Below are 15,925 nucleotides of genomic sequence, written 5' to 3'. Positions count from 1 at the left end.
ATGCAAAGTGTTGTAGGGAAGCTTCAGAATGGCAAAGATGTTTTTTATTACAAATTATGTGAGCCGACTGTAGTTCCTCTTTAAAGCGGAGATCCTAAAAAGAAAATATTAAAAACCAGCAGCTACAAATACTGCAGCTGCTTACTTTTAATAAATGGACACTTACCTGTCCAGGGTGCCCACGATGTCGGCAGCCTAAGCCGAGCAATCGCTCAGCTCTCGGCTGCGCCCGCCGCCATCCTCAGTGAGGGAATCAGGAAATGAAGCGTTGCGGCTTCACTTCCCAATTCCCTACTGCGCATGCGCGAGTCACGCAATGCGTCCTAACTGGTACCCGATATCTTCTGGGACCTGTGTGTTTCCCAAAAGACAGCTGGGGGGGGGGGAGTAGGGTGACCACATTTCCAAACTACCATTCAGTGACACCCTCCCTTCCCAAAAATCAGCTTGTGCTGTAACGAATCACAGCACAGTGAATGGATACAAAAGGCGGGATTTATGATTTCTCCAATCACAAGCAGGGGGCGGGGATTGTGCTCTTCCAGGCATTCCCCGTCAGGACAAGTACTGTCGGTGAGTAAAGAGGTGATGTGGCCGCCTTTTTTGGGGGCATCAGATTGGCCCGGGGGTGGCTGTGTCAGTTTCATTACGGGACACTGTATTGTCCTGGAATGAAGGTGCCCGGGACAGACCTGCATAATGTGGGACTGTCCTGGGCAATCCGGGACATGTGGTCACCTTAGGGGGGATGGGGAGTGACTCCCGTGGGAGTCTATGCCCAGAAGTGGGTGCAAATATCTGTATTATACAGGTACTGTATCTGCACCCCCCCTCCCCCTAAAAGGTGCCAAATGTGACACCAGAGGGTTCTGAAAAGCGGAAATCTAGACCCCTTTCAGACTGGGGCGGGAACCACGGTGGTGGTATAGCGCCGCTCAAAATAGCGGCGCTATACCGTCTGATTTGCCGCGGGATTCGGCCGCTAGCGGGGCGGTATTAACCCCCGCTAGCGGCCGATAAAGGGTTAATACGGACCGCAATGCGCCTCTGCAGAGGCGCATTGCGGGCGGTATTGCCGTGGTTCCCATTGTTTTAAATGGGAAGGAGCGGTATACACGCCGCTCCTAAGATGCTGCTGACAGGAGATTTTTTGGTCTATCGCCAGCGAATCGCCTTAGTGTGAAAGCCCTCCGGCTTTCACATTGAGGTTGCTGGGCAGGAGTTTTTCAGGCGGTATAGCAGCGCTATTTTTAGGGCTGTACCGCCTGAAAAACTCCTCATTGTGAAAGGGGTCTTACGTTTTGTGTGCACCTCCGCTTTAAGGCTTAACAGGTTCGATTTACTTCACAAAACTTTGTATTTATTTTATATTTTACCAAAAAATCTGAAAAAATATTGCGTTTGATAAATAGTTACATAAATATTGTGCAATCTGAAAAAAATACCACTGACACCATTTTATTCTTTAGGATCTTTGCTTTCAGAAAAAATTGCTTAGGGGTTTCAAGTAATTTCTAGCAAAAAACAAAACAGATGCATATTATAACATGTGAAAAAAGAAAAACCCGCTGTAGACAAGGGGTTAAAGCAGAGCTCCTCCCCACATACTGAGCACACATTGTACTCCGAGAGAGAGGAGAGCGGAACATTTGTACAGCGTGAATGTTTCCGGGGGGAAGTTGTTCTGTGCTGCACACGAGTGAAAAGAAGTCCCGAAGATAGCAGAGAAGGTGGGCTGTGTTGTGTGTCTGGTCACTGGTGTGACAGTCATAATAATTCTCTGGCTGTGAGTTGGGTCAGGTATGTGTGTGGTGTGATCTGTTGTTTCCTGAGATAATTGGCAGAGTGTGTATGAGGACAGGGGGTGCTCCTCCTATGAATGTGCTATCTATCTATCTATCTATCTATCTATCTATCTAATTTTGTCAGGGTTTATTCCACAGTGAAAGGTTGTGTGCATTGCTGTGCTAAACGCATAGGGCAGCCTGTTCAGTGCGCTCCCTTATGTGACACAAAATAGCTCCTGCATCCTTTTTTTTGCGCCTCTCTTGTTGCATGAAACAATGCAAGTCCGCCTGCTGTTTTTGGGGTGCCATTGTCATTGAATGACACTGCAAGCGTGACATGCATTTTTATTTGGTAAATGTGCATGTGTACTAAATGCCATGGAGTGAATGCAGCCTAAACCCCACGCTTTGTTTGTTTTTCATCAATTACAATTTCCACATTTCTCACTCCTTGTTTACATCTCTGTGCTGCTGATCTCCTCCAGCCTCTTTAAGACACTTCAGTTTCACTTGTGCCTGGGAGCTGTCAAAGCCAAAAGCCAATCATAGGCGGCAGCAGCATTCTCTGCCCTGCAGCCCAATATAAATATAAATATATATATTATATATGCAGCTGTGGGGCAGGGAATGCCTTTGTCACTTATGATTGGCTGTTTTGTCTTTGACAGCTTCCTGGCGGCATGGCTCCTGCAGGTTTGAACCTGTGTCAGAGCACTCCTGAGCTCCTCCCTACTCAGGATTAGGGATGAGCTCCGGCGTGTTTGCACAGTCCATGTGTAGAGCCCACCAGGAAGTCGGCACTCCGCTGCGCTAATCACAGGCAGGGAGACATTTCCCGATGTCTGCAGCCGAGCATTGCAAAATGTCTCCCTGCCTGTAATTAGCGCAGTGCGGTGCCGACTTCCTGGTGGGCTCTGCACATGGACTGAAAACACGCCGGAACTCATCCTTACTCAGGATCAGCTTCTTGACAACCATTCCTGCGCAATGTGTGGCAGCATGGCCACAGGTAGACTCCCTTCAGGGACACTGAGACACAAATGGGAGGCAGTGGTGGCAGGAACAGGAAGTGCCGGAGCATTTTTTTATTTTAATTTAAATATATTAAAAAAAAAATGTGAATCTGACTTGAATGAAATGAACATGTTAAAGTGATTGTAAAGTCGTGTTTTCTTTTTTTTCTATAAAAATAACAAACATGTTATACTTGCCTACCCTGTACAGTGGATTTGCACAGAGCAGCCCGGATCCTCCTCTTTCCCTCCTGTTGAGTGCCCCCCACAGCAAGCAGCTTGTTATGGGGGCTGAGTCGCAGCTCCCTGTGTCCATTAGAGCTGCACGATTAATGGTAGAGAATCGTTATCGCAATTTTTTTTTTCCATTGCGATCTTGACCAAGTATTTCCCGATTCTTTCTATGCAGAGAATTCTCTGCTCTGCTGAAGCCACAGCCATCAAAAGAAAGGAAGAAAAAATCCAGGCAGTCTGCCAAGTATCGCAACATTCTTTAGCAGTGTAACGTTAAAGCGGGGGTTCACCCAAAAATAAATGTTTAACATTACATTCAGCTGAGTTGTCCTAATGACAATCGGCTGTTTTTTTTTCCGTACATACCTTATTTTCACCGCTGCTTCCGGGTATGTCTTCTGCGGGACTGGGCGTTCCTAATTGATTGACAGGCTTCCGACCGTCGCATACAGTGCGTCACGAGTTGCCGAACGTCGGTGCGGCTCTATACGGCGCCTGCGCACCGATGTTCGGCTTCTTTCGGCAACTCGTGAAGCGCAGTATGCGACGGTCGGAAGCCTGTCAATCAATTAGGAACGCCCAGTCCCACAGAAGACATACCCGGAAGCGGCGGTGAAAATAAGGTATGTACCAAAAAAAAAAAAAAAACAGCCGATTGTCATTAGGACAACTCGGCTGAATGTAATGTTAAACATTTTTTTTTTTTGGGTGAACCTCCGTTTTAAGTCTAAACATTGTAACAATTTGTCCTTTACATCAAAGGAATAGACTTTGTGTGTAAATGAGGAAAGTTTAAACACCAAACCTTTTTTCTGACATTTGTTGGTTTCAATTTAAAATCATTGTTTTTTGCTGGAAAATTACTTGGAACCCCCAAAGATTATATATGTTTTCTTAGTAGACCCTAGAGAATAAAATGGTGATTGTTGCAATATTTTTGTCACAATGCAATTTTTCAGGATAAAATTACTTTAACCCAGGGCTCGACTAATCCTGGTCGCCAGGTCGCCCGACTAGAAATGGCATCCTGGCGACTTGGCTTGGAAGGTGGGCAAAAAAAACAAAAAAAAAAAACTTTTTTTTTTTTGGTGAAGTCCCCAGCTCTTCTTTGTGTGAGCTGGCGAAATCCGGTGGTGGCCGTTGGTATTACAAGGCTCCAAGGCTCTGATCTCTTTCCAATCGATCTCAGGAGATCGATTGGAAATCGTGGAAGAAGGGGAGGATCAGAGAAGCATATTGCCAGGAATTCATAGGGAAGGTTAAAGTGCACAACAGAGAGTAATGGCAGAGAACAGGGAAGAGTTGGAAGGTATCGGTTTAATCCCTAGATCAGGGGTATGCAGTTAGCGGACCTCCAGCTGTTGCAGAACTTCAAGTCCCATGAGGCATAGCAAGACTCTGACAGCCACAAGCATGACACCCAGAGGCAAAGCATGATGGGACTTGTAGTTTTGCAACAGCTGGAGGTCCACTAATTGCATATCCCTGCCCTAGATAGTCGATCGAGTGGATTGCCCAGCTGTATGGAAAGTGCTCTTGAAGCTGTTCCACAACTTTGGAGAGAGTTACATTCAGTGCCGTCGTCTTAGAAAGGTTGATCCGAAGACCCGAAAAGGCAGAGAAGCGATCAAGCTTGAGTTGCAGATTGGGGAGGGAGATACGTGGGTTGGGCAGGGCAAGAGGGCATCATCGACAAAAAGGTTAGTCTTATATTGAGTCCCCGTGTAGGACTCTCCTGATATGTCCACATTGGCCCTGATTGCTGCCGTGCCTAAATGCTTTTTGATGTTTGATCCAGCCTTGAGTTGAAATATACACAGGGCCAGGGACTCTTGCCTCAGCCCTACGTGGCAGTGGGGTTTCTTTCTTCATTTTCAACCCCTGATTTTTTCCCGCCATCTGTGTCCCATTGTGGAGATTTCCCTTCACTTCCTGTCCCTTAGCCAAACAGGAAGTGAGGAGTTTCCCTTAATTATTTTTCTTGTGGTCAACCCAATTTGGGATTTTTTACTTTCATATTTAATGATAATGGTTAACAGAACATATATAGAGGAAGAATCTCATTAACCATTTGCCGACGGTCAGCCGCTTGAGCGTTCTTATGGGCGGCCAGAGGGAACGTCCACCCCCCTCCTGCTGCCCTCTATGATCGGTGAGTCAGAGAACGGATCTGTCGGCCCTGGATGTGCACCATAGAGATTTCCGGTGGAGAAGATGGTCGCCGGGGTCTCTATGATCGTCGGAAGCCGGGTGCGATGTTATGACGTCACACCCGGCCTCTGCATTCAAAAAAACTGCGCCGCCTCGGCTGGGAAGCTGAGATTGTTTTTTGTGGGTTCTATGATGATTTTTACATGTAGGAGAGAAATGTCAGAATTGGCCTGGTTGGCAAATGGTTAATGGGGGCACAGACGGCAGTAAAAACTGGCAGGAGTTCTGATCCCTCTCCACTCTATCTAAAACGAAAAAAAAAAGTTTTACTTTAATTTTATACTTCTCAGGTCTACCAGCAGTAGCTGGTTTTGTGGCTTTAGAAAATTGCTACCTCCTGTTGCTGAAAATGGTGTTGTGTTGTTATTAATGGAGTAAATAAAATAAAAAATTCCCCCCCCCCCAAGCCCCTGTTTTACTTACCAGACCCGTCGAAAGTCCTGCGCGGTCCCGAGATCCTCTTCGCCGCTCAGCCTGGCCGCTGATTCGCTAGAGCGGATGGATTGAGAGCAGCGCATCCATTGGCTGGCGCTGCTGTCAATCACCTCCAGTGACACGGCGCGCCGAGGGGCGGGCCGAATGATACAGTGAGCGTCTATGGCCGCTCGCTGTATCACGGGAGCGCGCCCACAATTACTCGCCACCATGCAAACTCTCGCATGACTGTGGTCGGTAATTGCCGGGAGGACCAGAGACAGCCGCCGAGGGACCCCAGAAGACGTGCATCGGGGCCACTCTGTGCAAAACGAACTGCAGAGTGGAGGTAAGTATAACATGTTTGTTATTTTAAAGGAAATTTTTTTTTTCCCCTTTACAACCGCTTTAAGTGATATTTCCTATTTACCTGATTTTAAAAAAACAAATAGAATTGTACTGTATATTAAGTACCGGTATATATCTCATAATGCATACCTGTTCTTCTGTTTAATATCCCTCTTTATTTTCAGAATAAAGCAAAAATGGCAGATCATTTAAAGGTGGATGAAGAACCAGAAAAAACCAAGCGGTGGGAAGGTGGCTATGAAAGAACATGGTAAGAACTGTGCCTTCATTGTGTGAGATAATAATATTATTATTATTATTATTATACACGATTTATATAGCGTCAACAGTTTACGCAGCGCTTTACAATGTGGGGGGACAGCACAATTACAGTTCAATACAGAAGGTACAGGAGAGCCCGGCTCGTAGAGTTTACATTCTAAAGGGAGGGGGTGGTGGTACAAAAGGTAATGGATGCTGAGAATGATTTGATGGGGGTGGCTCTGGGACAGTTGTTAGGTGGGTATGGGATAGACTTCCCTGAATAAATGAGTTTTCAGGGATCTCCTAAAGGTGGACAGGGTAGGGGCTGATCGGACATACCGATAATGATAATAATATAAAAAAATAATAATATAATAAAAATTATTCAATAATGTAATCAACTCAAAATCACTGAAATTTGCTCAGTTGCAGAATTGTCGCTGTCATTACTTTTATTTTTTTATGACGAATTTCCCCACAAATCGCTATCGCACAATTCTGCAAGTGATTATAATTTATTATCGCTGTTTTCTAGCTGCTCTAAAACCATTTTTGACATAAAGGGACACTTTTGGTTGCTATGGACAGTCTACAGTTTGCAGGCAGAAAGAAAGGTTTTTTATTATATAAAATAACATGTAGGGTACTGGGCAGACCACTAGGGACAAGGGGGGTGTGTATTTTTTACATACAGTACTGTATAAGATTACAGTATACTGTATGTATTGTGTTTGTTTACCTTTTTGAATTTGGCGCCGTTCTCCGCTCCCGTGCGTCGTAACGTCGCAGGGAACGGAGATCGGCGGCACACAGAGGCACTGTGTGAATCGAGCGAGGTCCCGCTCGCTCACACAGCGCGGTGGCATCGCTGGATCCAGGGACAAGGTAAGTAACTTTGTCTGTGGCTGCAGCGAGTCGAGCCAGAGTCTGACTTGGGAACACCGCTCAGAAGGTTAAGGAGAGAGTTGCTGTAGTCAAGGCGGGAAATAATCAAGGATTGAATCCCAGGCCACTACCCATGTGTTTAAAATGAAATGCTTTTGTTCTTCAGGGAGGTTCTCAAGGAAGACGAGTCAGGATCCCTGAAATCCACAATAGATGAAATTTTATTTAAAGATAAAAGAAAAAGGTATTTTTTGTTTTTCTAAGTAATGCAATGCATCAGTATAATAAAGGAAAATGAATAAATGTCAAATGTGTTTATGATTTTTATTACCATGCATTTATTTTTATTTTTTTTCATAAATAATGCATTTTAAATTCATATTTTTTATATACGAAGGATAGTACACAAACATGATCACATAGGGTCCAGACTATGCACATTATTAAAAGGTTAGTTCACGTCAAGTGATGGCATTGATAAATCATCAGAATCCATCTAGTGACTCTAGTCTGTCCCAGTGTTCTGCCGAAAAACTCCAACACGCCAAAATCTCCAACCACGTCACGTCCGGTGACTCTCCAGCAGCAATAATTGGAGAGTTGGATAATTTGCCTCTTTACACAGAACAGCGGCAGTGTATACAGTGCGGTACACAACGATTTGGATGTTTTGACAGAACACCAGGTAAGGAGGAAAAAATTTGTCGCTGCTTTGGAGGCGGTCATGTTGTTAGTATCGGACAGACTAACAATGTCCACTCATTATATGGTGTACCATAGTGTATATCAGGGATATGCAATTAGCGGACCTCCAGCTGTTGCAGAACTACAAGTCCCATGAGGCATAGCAAGACTGACAGCCACAAGCATGACACCCAGAGGCAGAGGCATGATGGAACTTGTAGTTTTGCAACAGCTGGAGGTCCGCTAATTGCATATCCCTGATGTATATGCTACCGCTGTTCTGTCAAAACAGCCAACTCGTCCCAATCCTCCAATTATTGGTGCTGCAGAGTCACTGGCAGTGACGTGGTTGGAGATTTTGGCGAGTTGGAGTTTTCGTCAGAACAACGGGACAGACTAGATAGATTCTGATGATGGCTAGAGAAGAGGGAGCAGCAGGGATTTCAAATACCCTTCCTGCCTTCTAGAGGCAAGGTCTAGGTCAGTGATGGCGAACCTTGGCACCCCAGATGTTTTGGAACTACATTTCCCATGATGCTCCACTACAATGCAGAGTGCATGAGCATCATGGGAAATGTAGTTCCAAAACATCTGGAGTGCCAAGGTTCGCCATCACTGGTCTAGGTTGCTGAGAACCCAGCAAAACAAGCGGGAGTGAAGTAACATTTGTATTTGGCAATATACATTCACTGTATGGTTTGTTAGGAATGTTTATCGAAGCAATTTTGCATGTACAGTGAAACCTCTGATCGCGAGTAATGCAGTTTTCGAGTGTTTCGCAGTACAAGCTATTATATTTTTTATTTTATTTATTTTTTTAGTCCTGACTTGATTTTACAAGCGTTGTCTCGCAAGACAAGTAGGCTTTAAGCCACTGGGGTGTGCAGTACCGCATTTGGCCAGAGGTGCGGGGACACCGGTGACGCTCGAACACACTCCATTCCCTGAGTGTCTCTGACCCCCCTGCACCTCTGGCCACATGCGGTACTGCATACACCAGCGCCCCCGCCCCTATGGCCACAAACAGTACTGCATACACCAGCAGTAACTGTGGAACGAATTATGAGTTTCCATTGATTCCTATGAGGAAACTCACTTTTGAGTGCTTTTGGATTACGAGCATGCTTCTGGAACAAATTATGCTCGTAATCCAAGGTACTACTGTATATACAGTCGATGAAAACAGTTACACTAGTACAGGAAACATTTTTTGACATTATTGTAGCCATATATAGAACATGGAGTGATGCAGTTCTTGCACTAAACAGCATATAGTGACTTAATAATTGTTATACATTTTTTGCCATACAGATAAAAAACACAATAAATCGGTAAACTGCAACAAGTAAATAAAGAGAAGGGGGGAAAAAAAGACAGTAAACCGTAAAGCAATAATGACTCGTGGAGTGATTCGGGGCATATGTGAGGTTGTAAAAATTAGGGTTGTCCCGATACCGATACTAGTATCGGTATCGGGACCGATTCCGAGTATTTGCGGGAGTACTCGTACTCCCGCAAATACCCTCGATACCCAAATAGAATACTCTTCCCCCCCCCCCCCCCCCGCCGCCGTGACGCCGCATCCCGCCGCCATTCGCCGCATCCCCGCTGCCGCCGACTGTGTCATACGCCGGGAACATTACAGCTTTGAATAGCTGTAATGATTGGCGCCGCGCATAGACACTCCCCCTCGCTCGGGTGAACTGTCCAATCCCGAGCGAGGGGGAGTGTCTATACGCAGGGCCAATCATTACAGCGATTCAAAGTTGTAATGTTCCCGGCGTATGACACAGTCGGCGGCAGCGGGGATGCAGGTAAGTGGGACATGGCTGCATGGGGGGGAGACGCTGGATACATGGGGGGGGAGACGCTGGATACATGGGGGGGGGAGACGCTGGATACATGGGGGGGGGAGACGCTGGATACATGGGGGGGGAGACGCTGGATACATGGGGGGGGAGACGCTGGATACATGGGGGGGGAGACGCTGGATACATGGGGGGGGAGACGCTGGATACATGGGGGGGGAGACGCTGGATACATGGGGGGGGAGACGCTGGATACATGGGGGGGGAGACGCTGGATACATGGGGGGGAGACGCTGGATACATGGGGGGGAGACGCTGGATACATGGGGGGGAGACGCTGGATACATGGGGGGGAGACGCTGGATACATGGGGGGGGGGGGGGGGGGGAGACGCTGGATACATGGGGGGGGGGGGGAGACGCTGGATACATGGGGGGGGGGGGGAGACGCTGGATACATGGGGGGGGGGGGGGGAGACGCTGGATGGGGGGGGAGACGCTGGATGGGGGGTGACAATGGCTGGATGGGGGGTGACAATGGCTGCATTGGGGGGTGACAATGGCTGCATGGGGGGTGACAATGGCTGCATGGGGGGTGACAATGGCTGGATGGGGGGAGACAATGGCTGGATGGGGGAATACATTGCTGGATGGGGGGTGACAATGGCTGGATGGGGGGATACATTGCTGCATGGGGGGTGACAATGGCTGCATGGGGGGAGACGATGGCTGCATATGTGGGGGGACATCGCTGCATTTGGGGACACATTTAAAAAAAAGTATCGGTACTCGTACTCGGTCCTAAAAAAGTGGTATCGGGACAACCCTAGTAAAAATCCTTACTGCTATTATCTAAGTTTTTTTTTTTTTTTTTTTTTTTTGCTGTGCTATTTTGAACTATAAACTGTAATTACAATGCACAAGGGCCTACTCTAATTGAGTGGGAGATTATAAGAGTTCATAGGTGACAGTAACAGCTACCTACTCTGCCCATGCAATGTATAATTTAATCCATATGGATCCAATAAATGTTTTACAGAGTTTTTGAGAATCGTGGACAAGTTAGACTTGGTATGGTAAGTTATTTTAACATTTTCTAAGGATTTTAAATGGTGCTTGCACTGTCTGGCCACTAAGCAGCTTTGTCCTATGGTATTACTATATAACAGGAAAGATATCTCCCATTGGGACTTTGTTGCAGCAATAGAAATCACACAGTAGAAATAAATAGAGACATAAAGAGACCTGAATAGCATGCACTACTAGCTATTTTTGGTTTCACAATTTTGATTTGCTTATGTCCATCCCTCTGATTGCTTCCACTTTCCTACCCCCTGAAGAAGACCATGTATAGTTGAAACGCGTTGGGTTGATTTGGTGGATATGCAATTTTAATCTTTTTCTCCTACAAAAAAAAGCATTTTCCTGTATGTTTTTGGGCACTGCAGAACATCACTTTTTTTTTTTAAAGTTGTCCCACCAAGTTTAAGTTAAAAGGACTTGGTTTGAAATGGCAGTAAATGGGGTAAAATTGTTTCCTGGAATTCTTACTTTTCAGGAAAAGTGGATACAATTGTATACACCTCTTGCCTAAGATTGTAAGCCTATATGTTGAGCAGACACCCCTAGTGCCACTGTATTTAGAAAAATCACTTGCGTATCATCCTAAAAATTGGTCACCCCTTTGCCAAAATCTTTCAAGAATAGCTGCTGATACTAAAGTGTGAGTTGTCATAGGCCCCTATTCCAGTCTTTGCCATGTCCTGCAGAAACTGCACAACAAATATTTAATGTTTTTGAAGTTTTTATTTTATTTATTTTACTAGATGCGCCACTTGTATGTGATCATTGATGGGTCAAGAACAATGGAAGATCAGGATCTGAAACCTAATAGGCTCACAAGCACACTGAAGGTAAGTTGAAATTACCCTTTTATTTCCTTGACACGCTGTTTCCCAAATCTATCCTAACGCAGGTAGCTGCATTACATTGCAGACACTTTAATTTCTTGACCTGTGCCATTGTGACTTTACCTGCCAAACCTGCACTAATGGTGGGACCTGAGCATGCGATGGAATCTTTGTGTATCTTTTGTCATTTTAGGTAGATTTTATCACTTCAGTACGATTTTACTTGATAAAGGCAAAGCAATGCAAATCTTGGTTTTGTAAAATTCTGATCTCAGGACACTTTTGGGCAGATCACATGACAACTGTAAGCAATGGATGGCTTCCTTTTTATGCCATCCATTGTATACAATTGTGTTGCTAGCTGTGATTGGTCACAGTGATTACTTGGTACAGACAGAGCCAATCACAGCCCATCTGTACAATGTGATTAGCTTTGGCCAATTACAGCTTTTCACAACAAAAGACACTGAGTGAATCAATAAAAATGGTTGCTTATACCAATGAAATGCTGATCTTTTTTTTATTTATTTTTACATACTGTCACCAGTCATTGTCCCTGATCACCACCACACCAGTTATATGATAATGCTGTACTGCACTGGTGACCGTATTTAAAAAAATAAAAAAATAAAAAATATATATATATATATATATATATATATATATATATATATATATATATATATATATATATATATATATATATATATATATATATATATATATATATATATATATATATATATATATATATATATATATATATATATATATATTTTTCTTTTCCAAAAAGTTGTTTTAAAACATAACTTAAAAAAACTTGCCACGCCACAGATGTGGATTGCCCATATGGTTTCAGTGTTAAGGATGGAAAAGCTGATATATCGGCATAGCTGCTCAAAGTTTGGGGAGGTTGGCTAGCTACTCGGACTGGCCCTGACTGATTTAGTAATGGACAGGCTATTACAGTAAAATGTGGTATTAATCTGCACTGTATATGGTATAGCTGATAAGTAGGGTTGTCCCGATACCACTTTTTTAGGACCGAGTACAAGTACCGATACTTTTTTTTTCATGTACTCGCCGATACCGATTCTTTTTTTTTTTTTTTTTTTAAAATGTCATGTGACAGTTTTCAAACCACAATACAGACTGATATGAAGAATGCTCCTTACATTGATGGTCAGTGGGAAGTAAGGAGTAAACTGATTTTAAGTCTAGCTGATATTTATTGTATGTCTCAGAGCAGGTAGAGAGCAAAATTGCATGGGCCCAGGGTCCAATCAACATTAAAGATGGCCCTGCCTTTTTACAGTCCCTTATTTGTACCTTCAAAAAACTGAGCTTCTGGGGTATGGGGGCCGTGACTTCTCCTGCCTCTTGCAACACAGCGCCTGGTGCCGAAGTTACAATCGGGGAAGAGTATTAAATAAAATGCTAGAATTCGCTAAGCTCACTCAGTGGTCGCTGTGTGTGTGTTTGTGTTTTTTTAAGGGGGGTCGAGGTGGGGGGCTTTACTTTAAATGTAGCAGAATACATTTTGAACTAAATGTATGAAAGATTATTTATTTGCAACATTTTATAAAAGAAACAAAGAAAAACGCATTTGTTTTTCAAGATTTTTGTTTAGCACAAAATGAAAAAGCCAGTGGTGATAAAATACTACCATAAGAAAGCTCTATTGTGAAAAAAAGCTTAAAAATGTCATATGGAAAGTGTTGCATGACCACGCAATTTTCATTCAAAGTGTGACAGCACTGAAAGCTGAAAAATGGCTTGGGCAGGAAGGGGGTGAAAGTGCCCTGTATTTAAGTGGTTAAACTTTAATTATTGGATAGGTCTGTTGATGTAGTACTGTATATAATTATTGAAATTCTTAGATATCTTTTATAATAAAGAATAAGTGTACATTATAGCTGTTATGCACACACAGCATGGGAAATATATAAAACTCTTTAAAATTATTTTTTATAATACATTCTATCAGTTATGATGTTGTATAACTTAATGTTTTTATTGTGTAACCTATAATTTGTATTAACAGAGTTTTCTTTCATACATCTTTTATGAAGTCTCAGCACTGTAACCTAGTTTGAATTTTGGACTGTACATGGGTCTTTAGCCCAAAATCTTCTCACACTCAAGCAAATATTTGGCTAGGTTATGGGGTAGTAAGTTTTCTTAACAAGCCTGTACTGACCTCTAGCTACAGATACTGTAGAGTAATTCATCCTCAAATTACGGCACCTGATGTTTAGATTAGAAGGAGGGGGGCAGTTCCTGCTGGCAGAGAAAGCCAGGGGTGAGAGCTGCAATATCATTGTTTCAGTTGAGAATACATTTCTCTATATTGGTTGCAGCTATTGAGATCAGTGAGGGCTTGTTTAAAATTAAAATAAAAAAATGTACTGCTTGTTAAAGCCACAGCCTTCATATAAAACAAAATAAATAATTTAGAGTTTGTTTATACTTCATGACCAATTAAACATATTGATTAACATATGCTGAAATAATTATTTCCTTATACATTTTTTTTATCTTTTCCTTTTAGCTGTTGGAATATTTTGTGGATGAATATTTTGATCAAAACCCAATAAGTCAGGTATGTGTAATTTATTTTACATTTGTTACGTAAACTATTATTCTCTTTTATTTTTTTGTATTACATTAATCAGATTGATTATTCTTCTGTGTGTTCAAGCATTGTTCCCTCATGTAAATATGCATTTCTTGTGAAAAATGATTTAAAACCTACTAACTAATGTTAATGAAACTTAGTATTATGATGACAAAAATGATATTGGTGTAAAATGACAAATGCAGTTAAAGTATTTCACACATCTTTGGCAATCAACCCTGTGGTCCATTAATCAATAGAATTGTTCTGCTATGTCTTTAGAGCTTGTTTTGACAGGCTTTGCACTTGTTTCAGTGAACAAATGCAGCTTGCTTCATGGATGCACTTCATCTGCAGTTTACCTCCGTCTGACCTACTTCAAGCTGCTTTTACATTCCCATAGACTTGTATGAGGGGAGAAGAAATCCTGACCATCAAGGTTCACGTGATTTATGCCTAATTCACAAATTTTTTGTAACTGGATTCAGTTGGAAATTGTGTGAAAACCATTATAAAAATATCCCTTAGTTTCTTTTATAATGTTGATACCAGCCATTAGAGACAAGGATTGGACTTTTGGATAAATGTAGAAGATTGTATGCTACAAGTAAGGCATCTTTACAATGTAGCATTATTACCAATGGGTATGTTTTGAGACATAATATAAAAATAAAATAAAAAATCATGTCCCAAATCTTAGTTCAGAAAACCTTAAAGTGATTGTAAAGTCTTCTTCTTTTAACTAAAAACAAAAAAAAAACATGTTATACTTGCCTGCTCTGTTGCTGTGGATTTGCACAGAGCAGCCTAGATCCTCCTCTTCTCGGGTTCCTCTTCGGCTCTCCTGGCCCCTCCCTCCTGTTGAGTGACCCCCACAGCAAGCAGCTTGCTATGGGGGCACCCGAGCTGAGTCACTGCTCCCTGTGTCCATTCAGACACGGAGCTGCGGCCAGGCCCCACCCCTTTCTCTGCTCACTGACTTTGACGGCAGTAGGAGCCAATGGTGCCGCACTGCTGTCTCAGCCAATGAGGAGGGAAGTCCCATAAGGCTGAGACATTCCTGCAACATCACTGGATCTAGAGGAACTTCAGGTAAGTATGAGGGGGGGGGGCTGCTGCACACAAAAGGCTTTTTATCTTGATACATGCATGCTTTAAGATAAAAAACAAAAACAAAAAACTTCTGCCTTTACAATCACTTTTAAGGGAATGTCATCCTTCTTTGGCCATGCATTTGGCCACACATATCTGATATTACCGGTTATAATAGTGTTTGCAATCTGTACCATCTTGTATACAAAATATAAGATGACAACTCCATTTTAAATTCTCCTTTTAATTTCGGTCTTGATCGATGTTTACCAGAACAAATATTGAGTGTGAATTTCTGTAGCTGTGGGGTACATGCATCAATAAAAACCTGACAGGGGCTCTAACGCTTTATCACACTCTCCAGAATGAATAAACTTTAGGAATGCATATGCCCTGATTTATGCTTGACATTCATATACAAATGCAGATGCATCCTGTAAAAGAAGAATATAGAAAGTAAACTGGAATCTGTTCTCCCCTTAGTTTCAGCCTAATAGAGATGGCATGGTCATAATAACATGGAAAAGTTTGCAGACCCTTGTTCTAAGTTTTTCCAGTACAAGAGCCACAATGGAAGTCTTATAGATATTCACTGGTCCAAAAAAAAAAAATATCTGTTTTATGAATGAATACAATTTTTAAATGAATGAGTACGTTGT

At 42.9% G+C, this 15,925-nt stretch overlaps 1 protein-coding gene across 3 annotated transcripts in view; it reads left to right on the top strand.

The window, feature by feature from the left end:
• The first annotated feature begins 1,605 nt into the window (after positions 1-1,605).
• LOC120930352 (general transcription factor IIH subunit 2) overlaps positions 1,606-15,925 on the top strand; it is a 56,062-nt gene continuing 41,742 nt past the window's right edge. Inside the window, exons 1-6 of one of the 3 annotated variants that reach the window (XM_040341550.1) lie at positions 1,606-1,730; positions 6,193-6,278; positions 7,323-7,400; positions 10,687-10,723; positions 11,474-11,560; positions 14,109-14,159. In XM_040341550.1, the coding sequence (XP_040197484.1) occupies positions 6,205-6,278; positions 7,323-7,400; positions 10,687-10,723; positions 11,474-11,560; positions 14,109-14,159 (327 nt within the window). In that variant the 5' untranslated portion in view covers positions 1,606-1,730; positions 6,193-6,204. Of the gene's footprint in view, positions 1,801-6,192; positions 6,279-7,322; positions 7,401-10,686; positions 10,724-11,473; positions 11,561-14,108; positions 14,160-15,925 lie in introns of all 3 variants that reach the window. The other 2 variants (XM_040341552.1, XM_040341556.1) reach the window with 2 other exon arrangements.

The sequence above is a fragment of the Rana temporaria genome, chromosome 1 (genome assembly GCF_905171775.1).
Source record: "Rana temporaria chromosome 1, aRanTem1.1, whole genome shotgun sequence".
In the NCBI taxonomy this organism is placed as follows: domain Eukaryota; kingdom Metazoa; phylum Chordata; class Amphibia; order Anura; family Ranidae; genus Rana; species Rana temporaria.
This window is presented reverse-complemented; position numbering and strand designations above follow the sequence as displayed.